This window comes from Impatiens glandulifera, chromosome 5 (genome assembly GCF_907164915.1).
Source record: "Impatiens glandulifera chromosome 5, dImpGla2.1, whole genome shotgun sequence".
NCBI lineage: Eukaryota > Viridiplantae > Streptophyta > Magnoliopsida > Ericales > Balsaminaceae > Impatiens > Impatiens glandulifera.
Genome location: NC_061866.1, coordinates 15,908,095 through 15,926,455, shown reverse-complemented (window position 1 = coordinate 15,926,455; position 18,361 = coordinate 15,908,095). Strand labels below are relative to the sequence as shown.

At 32.1% G+C, this 18,361-nt stretch overlaps 1 protein-coding gene across 1 annotated transcript; it reads right to left on the bottom strand.

Moving 5' to 3' along the window:
* Positions 1-4,697: 4,697 nt before the first annotated feature.
* On the bottom strand, positions 4,698-9,198 carry LOC124938157 (RCC1 domain-containing protein RUG3, mitochondrial). Its single transcript, XM_047478538.1, has 6 exons — positions 8,567-9,198; positions 8,367-8,506; positions 7,263-7,457; positions 6,562-6,690; positions 6,330-6,485; positions 4,698-5,166 (listed from the first exon to the last, which is right to left on the bottom strand). Exons 1-6 carry the CDS (start codon positions 9,103-9,105, stop codon positions 4,976-4,978), a joined length of 1,350 nt encoding a protein of 449 aa, XP_047334494.1. The 5' UTR covers positions 9,106-9,198; the 3' UTR covers positions 4,698-4,975.
* Between the last annotated feature and the right edge of the window lie 9,163 nt (positions 9,199-18,361).

Genomic DNA, 18,361 nt, shown 5'->3' with positions numbered 1-18,361 from the left:
TTTCTTGTTATTTTCTTTCTTTTTATAAAGTTGCGCAACTTTATCTTTTATAGAGAACATATTTCTCTAACAATAAATTATCTTTTTTTTATCATAATATACACAATTATTTTTGTGTTATAATCAATAAAAGTATTTGCCCCCACATTCGTGTTGGTATCCTTTTTAAATCACACACATTTGTATTACTTAAATTAATTATTTTCTAATCAAGAAATTGTCACACAGTTCTTTTACAGATTTCTTTTGTTATACTTATCATACAATGAATAAGATAACTATATCATAAATATTTAATTGAATAAAATATAATTTTTATACAAGAGATTAGAATATTTATTCATATATAAATCATTCTTCACATAATCTCTACATAAGAAATTAAAAATATTTAATCAATTAAAATATTTATTTCAACACTTAATTTCTATAAAAGAAATTAGAATATTTAATCAAATAAATATTCACCATATCACATGATTTCTACAAAAGAAATCATAATGTTTCAAGCATCTTTGACCGAAGTCGCTTAAACATTTATTTTCGGTTGCACGTTTGCATCCCGTAATATCGGCACATTTGCCACATTATTCTCAAATCAAACAAGACTTTGCTTATAATTATTTGATTTCAAAATTATCAAATTAAGTAAGTCTTAATGATGCAATTGAACAATGTATATCAAATATATTATGTTAAACCAAAATTAATATATCCATATATATGATATTATATATTATTGCTTCTTTCATTTTAGTCACCACGATGACAAAACAACTATAATATATGTATAGTCAATAACATATATAAACGTAATCAGATAAATAATATGTCATATATATTATTAAACAAATATATATACAACTTCATTTATCATTAAAAATACCGTTTAAAAAATACATAATAATTAATTAGAATATTAATTATTACACTTAATTAGAATGTTGACTATTTATCTTTAATCAAATGCAAAACTAACTAATTATATAAATAAGTATTCATGTCATCAATTATTCGTTTTTTAATTAATTAGATGACCTTTAACATTTTTATAAGAAATCTTTGTCCATCAAAAAACACATAATTTGTGACAAATTTCAAATTATCTATTAAAATAAAATAGATAGAAAATAAATCTTTATTTATATATGTATATAAATTTTTAGATAATCATACTTATTATGAATGAACATGAATCATCATATTATTAGCTAATATGCATGATATATATAAATAACCACTTAACAATATAATCAAATAAAACATAACTACAAATGTACCTCATGTCTTAATCGAAGTAATTACATTATCGTGTTATGAACAATAATCCACGTGAAGCGGCAATGCTCAAAAAAAATCTAGGTGGATCATTCTCACCGAGATAATTCTTGCGAAAATATTTCGACTTACATAACTATCTCTTTCAATGCATGATTAGAATAAGTTCTAACACAAACAACTTATTTAATCTTAAGAAATTAAAATTTCTACACTCAATTTATTTCGTAATTTCTACATAATAAATTATAATGATTTCAATATTCATAATTAATGTCATTTAGACAAATAATTTTTTTTTATATAAGAAATCATTATTGACTATCCATTCATCTCATAATTTCTACACAAGAAATTGGAATGGTTTCAACATCAATGACTAAAGTCATTTTAACTAGTCTGATTTTGATTTGTATCAAGAAATTATTAACTATCCATTCATCTCATAATTTCTACACGAAATTGGAATGATTTAAACCCTAAACCCTAATAATTTCTATAAAAGAAATTTGAATGGTTTCATCAAAGAAATCATTGACTAAATGGGATTCGAACTAGGGACCTTTTGCCTCCTCACACCCTTGCGTCTGAACTTTGAACCACTGTGCTAATGCGCCCTTTTATTGTTGTATTACTGTTTACGACCTTTTGTCTTCTCTTTAGAGAAACTTATTTTTCTCTTATTTTTGACTTAAACTCTGTTAAACAAAATTGATAACTTAGTATCATAATCAAACGGTAAATATATAAGACAATATATATACTTATATAAATAAATATATTATCTCTTCTTAGTTATTAATCTTAATATCACATTCTTTTAATTATCAAACTTAATTAATTTAAGAATGTATATATATAATAATTAATTATTTTAAAACTGAAACCATATGTTTCAATTATAATTAATTTTAACACCATTAATTTTCTGAAAATTGAAAGCTAACATATTAGTTACTTTCTTATTTTTATTCCTTATTATTAATAATTTTAATAACCAACAAATATTTATTTAAAAATAAAATAAATTATTGTTTTCTAATTTATTTTCTAGAAAACGTTTGTATAATAAATATACATCATTTTTCTTTAGAATATTAGCTTATAAATGTAAGCTTTCATATAAATAATATTAATAATAATTAACATTATATATATATATACAATAAAGACTTATCTTTATTTGTAGATTCTTTTATTCCTTTAGATGAACAACTTTATCTTATCGAAATAAGCCATCATCTCCTTTGCAACATCGCGACTCGTATTTCTGAAACATCAAAGACAAAGATTTTCGACGGCAAAAACTACAAAATAACTTAGCACACGAAACTGTTTTAAGATTGTTAGAAATCTTGTCTTGAAAAATAACAGAAATATATATATAAATGATGTTATAAACAAATTAAATAAATACAATATTACAAAGAACAAAATCACTAGATAAAATGTTGATTCGAGGCATGTGTTAGACACACTTCCCTTAAAACAGTTCCATCGTTTCCCGTTTGTGTTGGAGCTTATCGTAGATGGCTGTCTCCCAGGGTACAACTAATCCAGTAGTGATTCTACACTGAAATCACTACTCGTCGAACTTGATCAGTGTACCTGAACTATCACCGGGTTTCAACGGAAAATATCGAGCGAAAAACTCGAAGAACATTCACAAAATAAGAAGAGGGCTTTTGGAATTCTAGAGTGAGAAAAATATAAGACGATTAAAATTTTTTTAGATTAGAGATGAGGGGTTTTATATGGTTGAAAAGTTAAACTTTCATAAAAATAAAATCAACCATTAATTTTTTATCCAACGGCAAACCTTGATTGCCTCTTCATTGCCCTTTGTATTTTCTCTTCATTAGAAAATACACGTTACACGATTTTCTAAATTGCTAATAAATTGATAGCAATAATATCATGAAGGTTACAATGACAATTAACAAAATGAAATATATTTATTTTGATAATTGTTCCTCAAGCCATTAAATGTTAATTACATAATTAACAAATTAATTATAATAATTTAATTATTTGGATCAAATTTCACTTTAATTCACGTTTGAATTTAATGTGAATTTCATTTGAATTTCATTTGATTTTATTTATCAAAATTCTCATTTCCATTCATCAATGAAATTTATGAATTAGTTTAAAATTCCAACAATTTTATTGTTCCAACAAAATTTGTCAAACTCGTGGGTAAACTCAGACAAATCGAGTTAAGAGATAAGTCAAGAGAAAAATTGAAGTCAATTTGCAAGTCAAATCGGTGAACTTGACAAAGTCGCTTAGACCGGTAACATTGGTCAATTTTATCATTCTTGGATTTTCTCCTTTCTTGTTGATGAATGGCTATTTTTTATAAAAATAAATAAATAAATAAATCATTATTCATGTAATAATCTTTGTCAATAATTGTGAGTGTTATTTTTAAGTCGGTAATATAAAGAGGAGATTGTCACGAGTAAGAAAAATAATAATAAATATTATGAAAGTGAAAGAAAAGTAATAAGAAGAAAAATGTTTAAATTTAAAAATCAACACTAAAGTTATGATAATACAAATAAAATAAAGTAACATATATATAACTATTGATTTTGAGTAGTTGTGTGATATTTGAGTTAAATAATATTATTATATATATATATATATATATATATATATAAGGAGCGATAGAGAGAGGGAATTTGGTGAGAGAATGACTTAGCATCACTTTCATTAGTTGAAAAATGTAAAAGTGGGAGGAAAGAGAGAAAATAGAGAAATTATTTGATTTTTTCAGCGAATAAGATTATGCCAAGTCATTCCCTCACCTAATCATTTCTCTCTCTCTCTATATATATATAAAATGATGTTTAATTTTGAAAGTGTCCGGATTGTCGGGTCGAGAGCCGTGCTTAATTTGAATATATATATGAGAGTAAAGAGACATTTGGGTCGAATTGTAGGTTGACCCACCCATAAACTTAAAACGGTTAAAAATAAAATTAAAAATTCTATAGGTATGTTTTGAACTCGCAACCTAACCAAACAAGTATAACTTTTTAACCAACTAGATTAATAACACTTTATATTTTAAATTCAACACTAAATTTGATGAACGCGGAATGTAAAAATATATTTTTATCCGTGTACATCGCACGAAAATCTTCCTAGTTTATATAAATAAACTTATTTTTAATTAGGTAAACTCTTATAATTTTGTGTAAACTTTTAGTGGTAAAACTCGCTTAAGAGACAAAAAAATGTCACGAGTTTAATTTAATCGAAAAACATTTTAAGTTTAAGTGGAAGACATAATTCTAAAGTGTAATGTTAGTTTTCATTTAATTCAAAAAAATAACAACTAAACAACATATTCTTTGAGACATTAATGAATATGTAAAGTTATGAAGTAAAAAAAGAAAACCACTAAAAAATGGTGTAAGATTCCACTAATTATGACTGAAATATTATGTGACATAATTCATGCCCTATATTTGATAATAAATTACATAAATTATCAGTCACACCTCCACTTTGTGAGAGCAAAACGGTTTCAAGTGTTGAATCAAACATCCTCTGAACCAGCCAGGGAATGCAAAAATGGAAAATTCAGGGCAGGGAAAGATATACTCTCGGATCGATCTCCAGACTTCCACAAAAGTGGTGCAGAGGAATTAACGCATGACAAGAGAAGGAAGCAAACACTACTAGTCTACATGTTCCTCGCAACCAAACACATTGTGTGTGATGCGCCAATGGAAACTGAAAGCACATTATAACTTCCCAAATTATCTTCTTCTTCTGGAAATTTCACTTCAATAGGAAGTTGTTGTAACTCAGGCACCCCAGGAATGCCTATTTGTGAATCCCTTGTATTTCCCCACATGTATAGTTTTCCAGTATCTATAATAGCAATCAAATAATACCATTTTCACAATTAATAATGCACATATACACTACTATTATCAAAGCCATCATCTTTTGACTATTATTAATTCAGAAAGTAACTAGTTGGCACTGGCAGTGATATCAACTAATGTCATTCATTATGCATAAGAAGAAATTAAGCCATTTCAAAACCAGAAAATCCCCATGTTTTGACAATTTAACTAAGCATTACAGTATAAATAAATTTCATTTACAGAAGAGGTTAGTCCCACATCTTGAACATATAATGCTCCAAACAGCTATGCAAATAGATTGTTTGATAAATTCAAAAACTAAACACTTTAAATTGAGATATTACAAGTTCTAAATAAAAACAAATATATACTACATATTTCAATTATTAGAAATTTTTGTGACCTGGATTTATTGCAGGGGTGCTAGCATGTGACCCCACATTTATGCCCCTTTTTAATGAGAATTGAACTTGAGACATTTGGTTCTTTAAGTGAGATCTTTGGCACCTCTTGAAATTTTAAGTGAAAAAATTACAACAGTACCAATTATTGAGACCCACATATCTTTGTGAAACTAAATAAGAAAAAATATTTTAATAAATATAGGATTAGATTGTAAATTTATGAAAGCAGTTTGCAAGAATATTAACACTAACTGGATACTGGTTATTATTTATAACAGTGATTTACAAAATAATATTTTTCATGATTAATAAATAATTCAATCTACAGAAGAAAAAAGAACTATATACCAAAAAAAATTATACTATAATGGATCATGATTAAAAAATAATATCTATACATAATGAAACAACAAAAATTACACTATAACTTGGACATGATCCATATCATCATAAAATATTATACCAAGCAAAAAATTACTTGTAATTTTTTACTTTGTTAGTGCAGAATATAAACTTTGAATTGAAGTGTTGTAAATTTTAAATGATTTTGATTTTAAGAGTAAAATTAGACATCCTACTATCTAGGATATTAAATGTTCATCATTGAGTAATGTGTGCTCCATAAAACTCTACACTTGTTTAAAATTATACTTGATATATATACTATCAAATCAAATGAACTAATTAAGTAATCATAGAACAATTCATCTTAAGTGACCACCTAAGTCATTTAAAAAACAAGTGTGAGAATTTGTCTTACCAGTAACCGCTGCTGACGTTGAACCACCAGTAGCTATGTAAACAACTTTCATGTCGGCTAAAGCCTCAATAATTGCAGGAGTTCTTTGATTCTCAAGTGTAGAATGTCCCAATTGTCCATGCCCACAATAACCCCAGGAAAGTACTTTACCTTCATCTGAAATTACACATTCCTAGTAAAATTACTAAGCAATGCTTCTCAATAAAATTTAAGGTTCTTCTATCAATTTTACCGGTCAAAGCAAGAGAGTGATATCCACCACATGCTATCTGAGTAATGCGAACATCTTCAACACTCGAAACTAGTTTTGGTTTCCAACCGGACGTCTTATCGCCTCTTCCAAGCTCATAATTAGAGTTGGCTGAATTACAAAAGGGGAAACATTAATAGGTTAAGCTGTGTACATTAGTTAACAATCAAGGAAATAAATAAAAGCGTAATGTAACACTAAAGAAAATTTGACATAAAAAAGAACACGAGAGTTTAATCATCATTTTCTTGATATTTCTAGTTTAGGAAGAGGCAACATTGAACTACCTAATGAAAGTTATCGAAAACTGTAATACACCTCAATATTAAGTTTGGATGAAAGATTGTTAACAGCAAATAGCAATACACGTCATTGCAATTTGTAGAGAACCATTTGAGGTCACATCATTTCGATTTGAAATGTTATCAATCGAAATGGCATGAACTTTTCGTCCAAATCTTCTAATCAAATTAAAACGACGTGAAATTGTCATAAACAGCTTTTAATCTCAAATTGAAATGACATAAAATTGCCATCATCGATCTTTCATGTCAAATCGAAATGAAAGTCGAGTCTCACATTATATGACAGCACCACACTATCATTTGATTTGGTGCGTTGTTTTGGTATAGCATTAGTAAAGAAGGAAAAAGGTATGAAACCAAGAAGCTAAGTAATCTCACCACCCCAACTCCAAAGTTGTCCCTCCTTAGTAAGTGCCATTGTAAAAAACCCTCCACAAGAAACTGCAGCAACGGGCACAGGCAATGCTTTTACTTTTGAAGGAACACTTAAGCCTCCAGTTTGATCTGGGCCACGACCAGGACCAAGACCCAGTCTCCCATCCCCTTCTTCTCTTCCCCATGTGTAAAGCTCACCTTATTCAAAACAAGATGAAAAACACCACAATTATCAGCCAGGAAAAGCAACATTACGGGAATATTAGAATAAAATGATAATTAATCCATTTACTTTCATTTCAATTGAACTTATTTGGAAACTGACATTTTTGTCACAATTTTTGGCAAACATTACAAATGTAGATTTTCCTCGTGATAATCTGAATCATAAAAAGTGATAACAAATAGACTCACAAAATGGTGGCTTTGCCACATTTTGTTATTAGGAACCAGAACTGTGTGCATCATTCAATGCTATGCCAATACAAGAGGATAATACTTCTTTCAAATCAACTTCAACATAAGACATGAAAACTAGTTAACTTAATAAGAGCATACTCCCTCAATTACTTTACAACAATCAAAATTCTATATCGGAGCAATTAGCAGAAGAAAAACTAGAAATAGAATACTTCAACCTCAACCAATAGTATCTATAAATCTATTTCAAATCCAAAATGATATGATTGTACACAATTGCTACAGATCCTCAGGGATAAATAAGAAAACAGAAACTAGATATAACACTACCATTCCAGGGAACTTGAAGCTAACACCTGAAACCTCTTCTTTTATTATTAACTTCGAGGTAAAGGTAAAGCAACCTCTGCAGCTCTCATTACTGCGTCGAAAGGGGTAGGGAGGAGGGGCTAAGCCCAGAAAAATGCACATAATCGGATTCATTCAGCACGTTCCCAAAAGATCATAGCAACTAAAAAATAAGTCTATTGGTTGTACTTTATTGTCTTTAATTGGTAGGACGTGGACTGGCTTTCACAATCACAAAATGATCATTTATTTACAGAATATGTAGAAGGAAATTTGTTATAAACAAAGGCCTCATCAGAGCTCAAATTGGATTATTAGCTAATAATTAAGTGGTGAAACCTGATTTTGTTATGGCTGCAGTATGAGTCCCACTTGTAGCGATATGACATATTTCTGAATCCCAGGAGCCTTCCACCATTCTAGGATACAACTCTCTGTGGTAAACTGAATGGCCAAGAGCCCCAAAACCTCCATAACCCCTGCAAATACAGCATAATTATGATCTAATTAATTCATGGTTTGGAGACTCATGTACTAACCATGTGAAGACTTGACCAAGGGAATTTAAAGCAACAGAATGAAGTCCACCAAGATTGAGGCTTTTGACGCAATCCAAATTGGGGTTTACAACGGGAACAAATTGGGGGTTTTCGTGACCAAGGCCAAGTCGTCCACCATCTCCTTTCCCCCAAATCCAGAACTTTCCATCAATTAATAATGCAGAATGGAAAAGTCCACAAGATATTCCTATCTCTGTCTCGCAAAGGGTGGCGTCAGATACGGCAGGAGGAAGGCGGCCAGGAATTGAGGGGCAAAGGCGGAAGGTGCGAGGGAGGAGGAGAGAAGCAGAAGGAGCAGGGTATAGACGGACCTCTTCAATCCCGCCGCCGAGCTGACCGGAGGCGCCCCGGCCCCAAGAGAAGAGTTGTACCGGTGTAGCATCACTGGAGTCGGTCTCCCAGAGAAATGATGATTTGCCGTCGCTACTTTTGGTGGAAAAAGTACAGAAGCGGGATGACAATACATTGGGCCACCTCGGAAAACGGAAGAAACGACGGGAGCAATGCAGAATCACCATTGATGCAAAATCACAGGAAGTAACTAGCCGCTCTGATCTGCTAAGCTATGCCACTACAGTATAACAAGGTTTCATATATTCAAGAGATCAACAACGTTAGTATTAGTTTACAGAAACAAACAGACGGTCGGTTTATTTTCAGAGCATTGGTCTTCTTGGAATAAGTTATCCCGGTTAGAAATCACGGTAATAATATAATTTAAAATTATAAAAATATTTGAAACTAAAGAAAATAAAAGATTTAACATTCGGCAAACAATACTTACCTACATCTTTGGGAAGCTGCTCACAAATATTACTTAGAGTAGTTGTCCAATGTCCAAGAAACCTTTATGTTACATAATCTCTATATACTTGAAAACAATTAAGTCCACTAGAGACATAAACTCTAAATAAATAAGCCCAAACATATATTATTTCTAACACTCTCTCTTAAACTAAAATGTAAGAACATTTAGTTTAAATTCTTCAATAACTTCTCATTTTATCCTTAAAATTCAAGATTACATCCTCTTCATTTTCATTAAAGGAACTCACGGCTAGACATGTATCAACTTGTGTCATAGATCCTCTTTTGTTATAGAATTACGGTTATGTCTTCACCTTTCTTCTCACGATCAAACTTCTTTCGTTTGAACTTTTATATCGAACTTCACTCGTTTGATCTTCCATTTTGAATTTCACTCGTTCGATCACGATCAAATTTCAAATCGTTTGATCTTTCACTTTGAACTTTACTCGTTCGATCACATTCCAACTTCACTCGTTTGATCTTCTTTTTCGAACTTTACTTGTTCGATCACGATCAAACTTCACTCGTTTGATCTTCTTCTTCAACCTTAAGGGCATGCTTGGTACGTGGTTTTTGTACTCAGGAATGAGAAAGTGAATGAAATGAGATGTTTGGTTGGTGGTTTTGATTCCAAGATATTGATTTGATTCCCGGATACTCAGGAATCATCCAATCCTCTCAATTGGGAGGAATGAATCTCATTACTGAGCGATATATTTTCTCTCCCATTATCTCTACTCTCTTATTTTCTCTCTTATAATTATAATATCATATATATATATATATATATATATATATTTTATGATTATATTATACGTTATTTTATAATTAACATAATAATAAATTTTATTTATTTATAAATAAATAATTTCAATTATTTAAATAATATTAAGGAATCATTTAAAATAAAATTTTAGTAATAATTACAATAACTAATAATAATATAATTAATTTTATATAATTAATTTTAAATATTATATATTAATAATAAAATTATAATAAATTAATTAAAATATAAAACTAAAAATAAAATAATAATTTTATATAAAAAATATTAAAAAATTAAATATGAAATATTTTAATAAAAAATATTATTAAAAAATTATACCATGTTATAATACATTATTAAATAAAATATTATATTTCATTTATTTAAAGTATATAATATTTGAATGACTTTGTCTTATATTATTTATATTTAAGATAATTCTTAGCATTATCATATGTTTCCAGCCTCGATAGAACAAGTCATAATTTAACATGAAGTGGCACATTCAACAACCCTATGAAGCAACAACCTAACATATTCTTCATTAGCAAGCTCCACAATCATCGATAGTAATCTTCATACTCTTTAGATAAGTTAAGTAACCCTTTTGATTAACAACCTTCAAACTTGAAATAGAAAAATCTATCCAACTTAATAGATAGAACTCTTCCTCCGATAACCGTCAAATTTGTGAATAGAGTCTGACCCCAAGCAACTCATCAAAAGTACTCACCATATAATTGTTGAATTTCCCATAGTACTAACTTGCATATTTAGAGGAGTCGTCATCTCAGTGTCATTTCCCTTTAGAAAACTTATTCTCTAGATAATAAACTGCCACAACTTAGTAACGTGAAAACTTTCTTCTGTGCACTTTCAATATCAACATATTTCAAAAACAACTTCCCAATTCCTAGACTCGCTTCCCCGCTAGGATTAGGCTGGGGAATCACAATGTTCACCAAGTACCATATTTTTCACACTCCAATCTCATATCTTCAACTATATCTTGATAATCTTCATCATCATTGAGCTCGTCTGGAGCAACAACTTCAGTTAAGCATACAACCTTCGTGGCCAACACACCTGGAAATTGGAGCATAAGCTCAATGCAATATGTTGTTGTGTATGTAGTAATATTGTATACATTCAATTTTTACACCCAGAAATTAAAATAAACCTACCCGGTCTAACATAATAATCATACTTGATTTTTAGGCCGGATAAGCAAAAATAAAAAGTAATTTTTTGGAATTGGCTTAGAGCGACCCTCAAGTATCTAAACGCCAATTTCCAAAAATACTCGAGCTTCATATGTTTTCATACGTTCAAAATTACAGTAAAAAAATCATGAACTTTAAGTATAATATTGATGTTGGACAAAATATACCAAACAACCAGTTTGGGCTTGTTAGTGTGTCCAAACATCATTTTTCGTAAAATATAGGAATTCGAGAAACCTGAAACATTCAGATTAAGTAGTTTGAAAAACTATGAATTTTGAGTATGATATTGATGTTTTCAATTTTGTGTAGAAGGCCTTCAAAAGGGTAAAATGTCAAAAACCGCGAGTTGAACTGGGTGAGATAAGGACGAGTCAATGGAGGTCAACGGGTCAGATAGCACACCAAAAAGAATTCAAAACGCGCGTTCTAATGTCATGTTGACGACAGGCGCGAGATTATTTGAAAAACGCCCAAATGTGTGCAATTGGTGTTCTATTATGTTGAAGAAGTCCTAAACCGAAACTAGAAAATGCATGACATCAAAAACGGATAACTCGACATACACATGACCATTTGGCTCAAACAAAGGCTGAAGGTGTAGCCCAATACTTACAAGAAGAAACTAAGCCTAGACACGACTATGTAGGAAATTAAGTCGGTTCAACTCATTAACTGAGTTATCGGTTTTCCTAAAATCCTAATTCCTATGTTACCCTTGCCTAAGGGTATATATGGAGAATATCTCATTAAATTGAATAGGGAGAATCCATTTGCAAGGTTTTAGAATTAGACAAGAGAGAGTAGCCTTGGAGAGGATAGAACCAACTCAAGAACAAGTTGAAGGTGATTTTGAAAAGATTTAAGGCTTTTCCAATGAGGCCAATTCCAGCTCTGTTTCTTCAGTTCTTCTGTCTTCTTTATGTAGGTTTTTTTAGTCTAGTGTCATCCTAATTCCTTTACGACGTCGGTTCTATACACCGACGTCGACGATCTTTGTATTTGTTCACTTAATTAATTAATTTATATGTTAAAAGTTAATTGATGAAAGTTGAGTGAATGTTTGATTGTTGCTTGGTTAATATAGCTAGGGGTGAGCATTGGGTGGTTTAATCCGAAATCCAATCCAATCCAAATTTCTAAATACTAATTTGGATTGGATATTTCGGATTGGACTGAGATCGGATCGGATTGAGATCGGATTGAATTAAATCGGATTGGATTAGGATTATCCAAATTATCCAAACTATCTAAATAAAAATAAAAAATTTAATTAATTTTCTTTAAATTAAATTTAATCTCAATATAATATATATTTTATTTATCATCACTTGACAACGATATTTATTTTTATTTTTATTTTATTATTAATATTATTATTTTTATTGTTTTTTTCAGATTCAAATTTAATAATAATAAAAAATTCGATTTTTTTTAAAAAAAAAATTAAAAAAAAAATTGTTGTCTAATTTCAAGCTGATATATATAAATATTTTTTAGTTTGGATTATCCAAACCATTTTCAATCCAATCCGTATCCTATCCGTATTAATTAGTAAAATGGTTTGGATTACGGATTGGATAAACTTAGTTTGGATTTAATACGGATCGGACAAAATGGATTGGTTTTACCCATTTGCTCACCCCTAAATATAGCTGTTAGAGTCTAGGTTAGATCAAGTCTTAGTTAGGAAGATGCTAAGTCTTGACTAGCCTCGTTTCTTAGTTTCTAAAACTCACCGGAATCTTCAAACATTGGTCGCTGGAGGAAGAATTGCTGGTCACTTCTTCAAAGACGTTCTAGACCACCTCCTCGACGTAGAGAAGTTGCAACCGAAGCTCTAAATGATGAGGAAGGCTCCCGTGATTATTGCAGAGCCAAAGCGTTGATGGAGAACGAGTTACAGGCGGTAACCATTTCCGATTTTCAAATCTGCAAAGGAATCATCTTTGGATTCCTCTATTCCGTGTTTCAGTGAGTCGAAACTGTTGTCGAAGGTCTTTATTAGGTAAGTGAGCTTCTGTCCTGACGAACTCCAATCCTTCAAGGTAGCGGCGAGATGAGAACCAACCTTTATCGGATATCGGAAGTCCAAATTAGGAGGAACAAAGAACACATATGTTCTTCGATGTCGGATTCCAGCAAACTCCGGACAAATAACAAGGCGACAATATTGGAGTTGATTCTAAGGCGTCTTCAATAGTCTAGCCTTTGGACGAATCTCCCTACGCGGCGTCGGGAAGGAGCGAGCATCGACAGGTAGGAGGAAAACGATGAGCTCTACAACAACTTTTTCCTGTTGTGGAATTTCTGAATTCCTGAACTTCTCTTGTGTCCGAATTGTTTAAAGAGGGACGTGGTGAAGTACGACACTATTTGAAGCAATCTGCACAATATGATGACAAGTTGTTTTCTATATAGTATACCATTTGGTCTATACCACGACGTCAAGTTCTGGATAGGCTAGTTGCCTTTGATCACCACATGAGTTATGATCGCTTCAAGGCATTCTCTTTGAACATCTGAGTTGAAGATTGTAGTGGTGGGAACTGGGAAAAACGCTTCGATCTTCTCAAGAGCCCATATGCATAGAACCATGGGCAATCCTCGTCTGGGCATCCGATCTTGAAAAGACAATGAGACCCATGAGTGTTTCTTCTAGAACCAATCCCGAAATATCATATAGTGCATCCCTTGGCGTATAAGTGACTTCAAGAGCTTTCGAAGAAGGTCGATCGTCGCTAGTAGCCAACAAATAACGTGCAATAAGAATCGTCATCACCATCAAGTAGACATTAGGGATGTTCATCTTTATTCTTGATCACGAGATTGTGCTCTTCGTTGAAGTCAATGAAGTTAAGTTTTAGTATCATATATGCATCCACCTTGACATAACTGAATTCCTTGTTTAACATATTTTTCAAAGACATTGACTTTGATACTAGTTGTAGATGTAGCATAGGATAGGGCTTGAGCATTATTTCTCTAAACTCTTCAACTATGGGGCACATTTTTTGTCACATATGTGGAATGTTCTGGTGATCGGACTCCATCTTCTACTCATTTCCGTCATGAGGTCGTGATATGGTCGTGCCTTTCAAAGTCACAAGATGTTGTTTAGGCCATAATTTTTGCATCACAATCTTCCATATTCGAACTTCCTTGCCCATTGACCAACTCTCTTATCATCTAGCATTGACATCGTGATCTGAGTATTAAAGACACAAATAAAATATAGTTGAATTATACTTTTCTCTTTTGATTTTTAAATTTTCTTAATTTTTCTCTTTTAAGATTTTCTTGAATTTTTAAAAGTTGGACTTAGTCTTTGTTGACTTTTTTATTTTTCTAAAACATTCTAAATCTATACTTAGTCTTTTCTTAATTTTTCTCTTTTGATTTTTAAATTTTCTTAATTTTTCTCTCTTAAGATTTTCTTGAATTTTTCAAAATTGGACTTAGTCTTTCTTGACTTTTTTTCTTTTTCTAAAACATTCTAAATCTATACTTATTCTTTTCTTGAATTTTGACTTAGTTTCTTATTTAGAATTTACTAAATCTTGACTTAGTCTTTTTCTAGAATATTTTCGAAATGAGCGCCTAGAAATATCTATATACATACAAGTATTTACATATATAGTAGTCACATAGTAGAAAAAGGCTTCGTGACGTGGTTTTGTTGCTCGACAGAACGAGACGAAACAATGACTTGGTAGAATTGGCTTCTAGGATTTTTGTTCTAAAGTTGGAATGACTTAAGAGAGAGTGTGGTGTCACCAATAAGGGTAGAATTGCAAGGGGTGCTCTCAATTAGACATACCCTCTAGCGCCATCTTAAAGTCCCTCATTTTCAAGAGTGGGGGACTTTGGAATGGAAGAAGAGGTTAATCCAGATTTTTTCCTAGAGATTTTCCCATTTAACAAATCACGTAAAATCCTTCATGGTTGGATTGAGGGAGTCATCCACATTGACTACCCCTAGCATATAAATATAGGTGTATAAGCTTCATCCAATGATGTATACGTAACACTACCTTCACATTTTGAAAACGATGTATACCTATACTACCTTCACATTCTGCTCGATTTTTTAAATTGTGAGGGGAATTAATTTTAACGTGATCAAAAATTCAAGCGAAAACGAGACTGTATTGATGACTCCATAACTTATTATCCCTTGTCGAATCTGGGAGAGATTGAATTTTAATTGTAAGCCATCATAGACCTATTTAAAAAAATTGATTTTAGTTCAATTAAACCTCACGACTTGAGAGTCGCCACCTAATTTTTATAAATCAATAAAAAATTTTAACATATGAACGTCGATTAAGAGATTCTTTTTGAGTTTGGCATTTGATTACGTGTGAGAAATTGATTTTTAAACAATTATGTATCACAACGCCCCGGGTGTCTCTACTAATTAATCTTGGTCCTTTATCAAAATATTTATGCTAACCTAGGATCAAATAAATCGTAAAATTACAACATGTCAAAACCAACAAAAATCTAAAGCAGAAAAATAAACCCATGTCCGTGCATTAAATAAAAGGGAAAAAAAGTGAAGACAAACCGTGTGCGATCGATGAATATCGGTCGCTTGGAGAGGCTCTCAGGTCGAAAATTAAGCCATCGCTCGCCATGGGTTTGGATTGACGTCTTTTTCGGCCGCGGTTGAAGCATGCTAGAATCCTTCGTTGGGGAAATTTGACGAAATGACCCTAAAGATAGGGTTATTTGACCTGGTGGCAAATAATAACTTTATTTGCTCTCGTTGTCACTTTTATTTTTTTTTGACGAAATTACCCTTTTCGCGTAACGTGAAGGAATTTTTTTTATATAAATACTTAATTTTTTCATTTCGTCATTTTCTTTCTCTTTCTTCACTCTCTTCTCTCACTTCTCTCTCTTTTTTCTCTTCTCGCGACGGCACGCTGGCAGCGGAATCACAGCGAAACCCTAAACCTAAACGAACATATTATACAAATCGATGACGAAAACACGTTCTAATATCAGGTGATTGGATCGATTTATGTTTTATTTTCATTATATTCATCTTCAAACCTAAACCATGAGGTTTTCTTATTATTCATCTTATTGTTCATAGTGGTTGTTCATTTTATCGATGATGAAGTTGATATTGCTCTAATTCGGTTCATTTTCAGGGAAGATTCATTTGATTCTCGCGACTTCACGTTTCGTGAAGGGCTTCATGTTTCACGAAGCGGAACGGTCGACACGCGAAAGGGCACGGTCGGCACGCAAAGGCACATCGCGTTACACGAAGCGGCACAGAGTTATACTTAGATTTGTATAAACATGTTTTGCTTAATTTATAATGTCATACTCTTCAAATAATTATTTTTTGCTTAATTCCTTTTCAAATCGAACATTACAATCTCATTTATGTAGCAAGTGTGTATGATTTGTATAGTGTGAATGTTTTTGCATGTTGTTTTGTAATTTCATTGGGTGGTTCTTTATTCTCATTTGGTATGTTGCTTAAACGATTATTTTATATACAAATCTGAAATAAGTTACGTAAAAATAAAATCTCCTCTTCTCGGGACCATAAGATAATATGTGAGTGTGTATGTTTTGGGTAAATGGACAAGAGTTGGCTTGGATGTTAAGGTGCAAAAAAGCTAAAGAAAGTGAAGAAGGGGTATTGGCCAAAGAAGAAAAAAGAAATATTGAAAAAGAACTTGTTTTTTTATAAAAAATGGTGATGACAACAATTACTCATTCCAATTTTCCATTACACAACAGAAGGAGAAAAAGCAGCCTTATATAAATACATCAATAGTGAAAGCAAATGATTGAAGAGAATCTAAGTACAACTCTGTGACGGTTCGCGTAATGCGATGTGCCGCTTCGCGTAACGTGATGTGCCGCTTCGTGTAACGCGATGTGCCGCTTCGCGTAACGCAATGTGCCTTTGTGTGCTGACCGTGCCGCTTCGCGTGCCGACCGTGCCGATTCGCGTGCCGACCGCGCCGATTCGCGTGCCGACCGCGCCGCTTCGTGTAACGCGATGTGCTGCTTCGCGAAACGCGAAGTGAATCTTCCCTGAAACGGAACCTATATGATCTACAAATATCATCATTGACAAATATGAACAATAAGATGAACAAAAATATCAACAAATATGAACAATAAGAACAGATTAAATTGATTTAGGGTTAGAGTTTTATTAAGAACAACATAAATCGTTTGAAATAAAGATAATAGAAATAAGAACAGTATGATGAACATCTGAATGTTAGGGTATTAAAGTTTTCTTATATTTAATGTTTCCGCCGTTGTTGTAGCCTTCGCCGCCGCCGTCGAACAAGAGCAAAGAGAGAAGAGAAAGAAAGGAAATGAATGAAATGAAAAAATTTGGGTATTATATAAAACCCTAATTCACTTTGCGAAACGCGAAGTCCCTTCGCGTTACGCGAAGAGGGTAATTTCGTCCAATAAAATAAAAGTGACCACGAGAGCAAATAAAGTTATTATTTGCCACCAGGTCAAATAACCCTATCTTTGGGGTCATCTCGTCAAATTTCCCCCTTAGTCGTGGTCGAAAACCAAGTGCAACGATCCTTGATTGCAGCTCATTTTTCGTTCAAGTGCAGCCACGGTCGAAGCTAGCATCCTTCCTCAGTTGGGTGCAGAAACAGTAGCAAGTCCTCGATCATAGAAGATGTCATCCATCGGTCAACTGCATTGGTCGGCAGTAACGTCTTCATTCCTCGATTGGATGCAGAATCCTCGATGGTAGCCTTCATCCCCCACTATCGGACAACATGTAGAAGTAACAACGAGGGGAATCTTCAATTCCTCGGTCAAGTGCAACGTTTTTCTTCAGTAGTGGGCTTCAGTTCCTCGATCATAGCGGATGTCCTCCCACGGTCAACAACAAAATATCACCAGCGGCTTTAATTCTTCGGTCGTAGCCACGGTCAAATTCCATACCATTCCTCGTTCGAG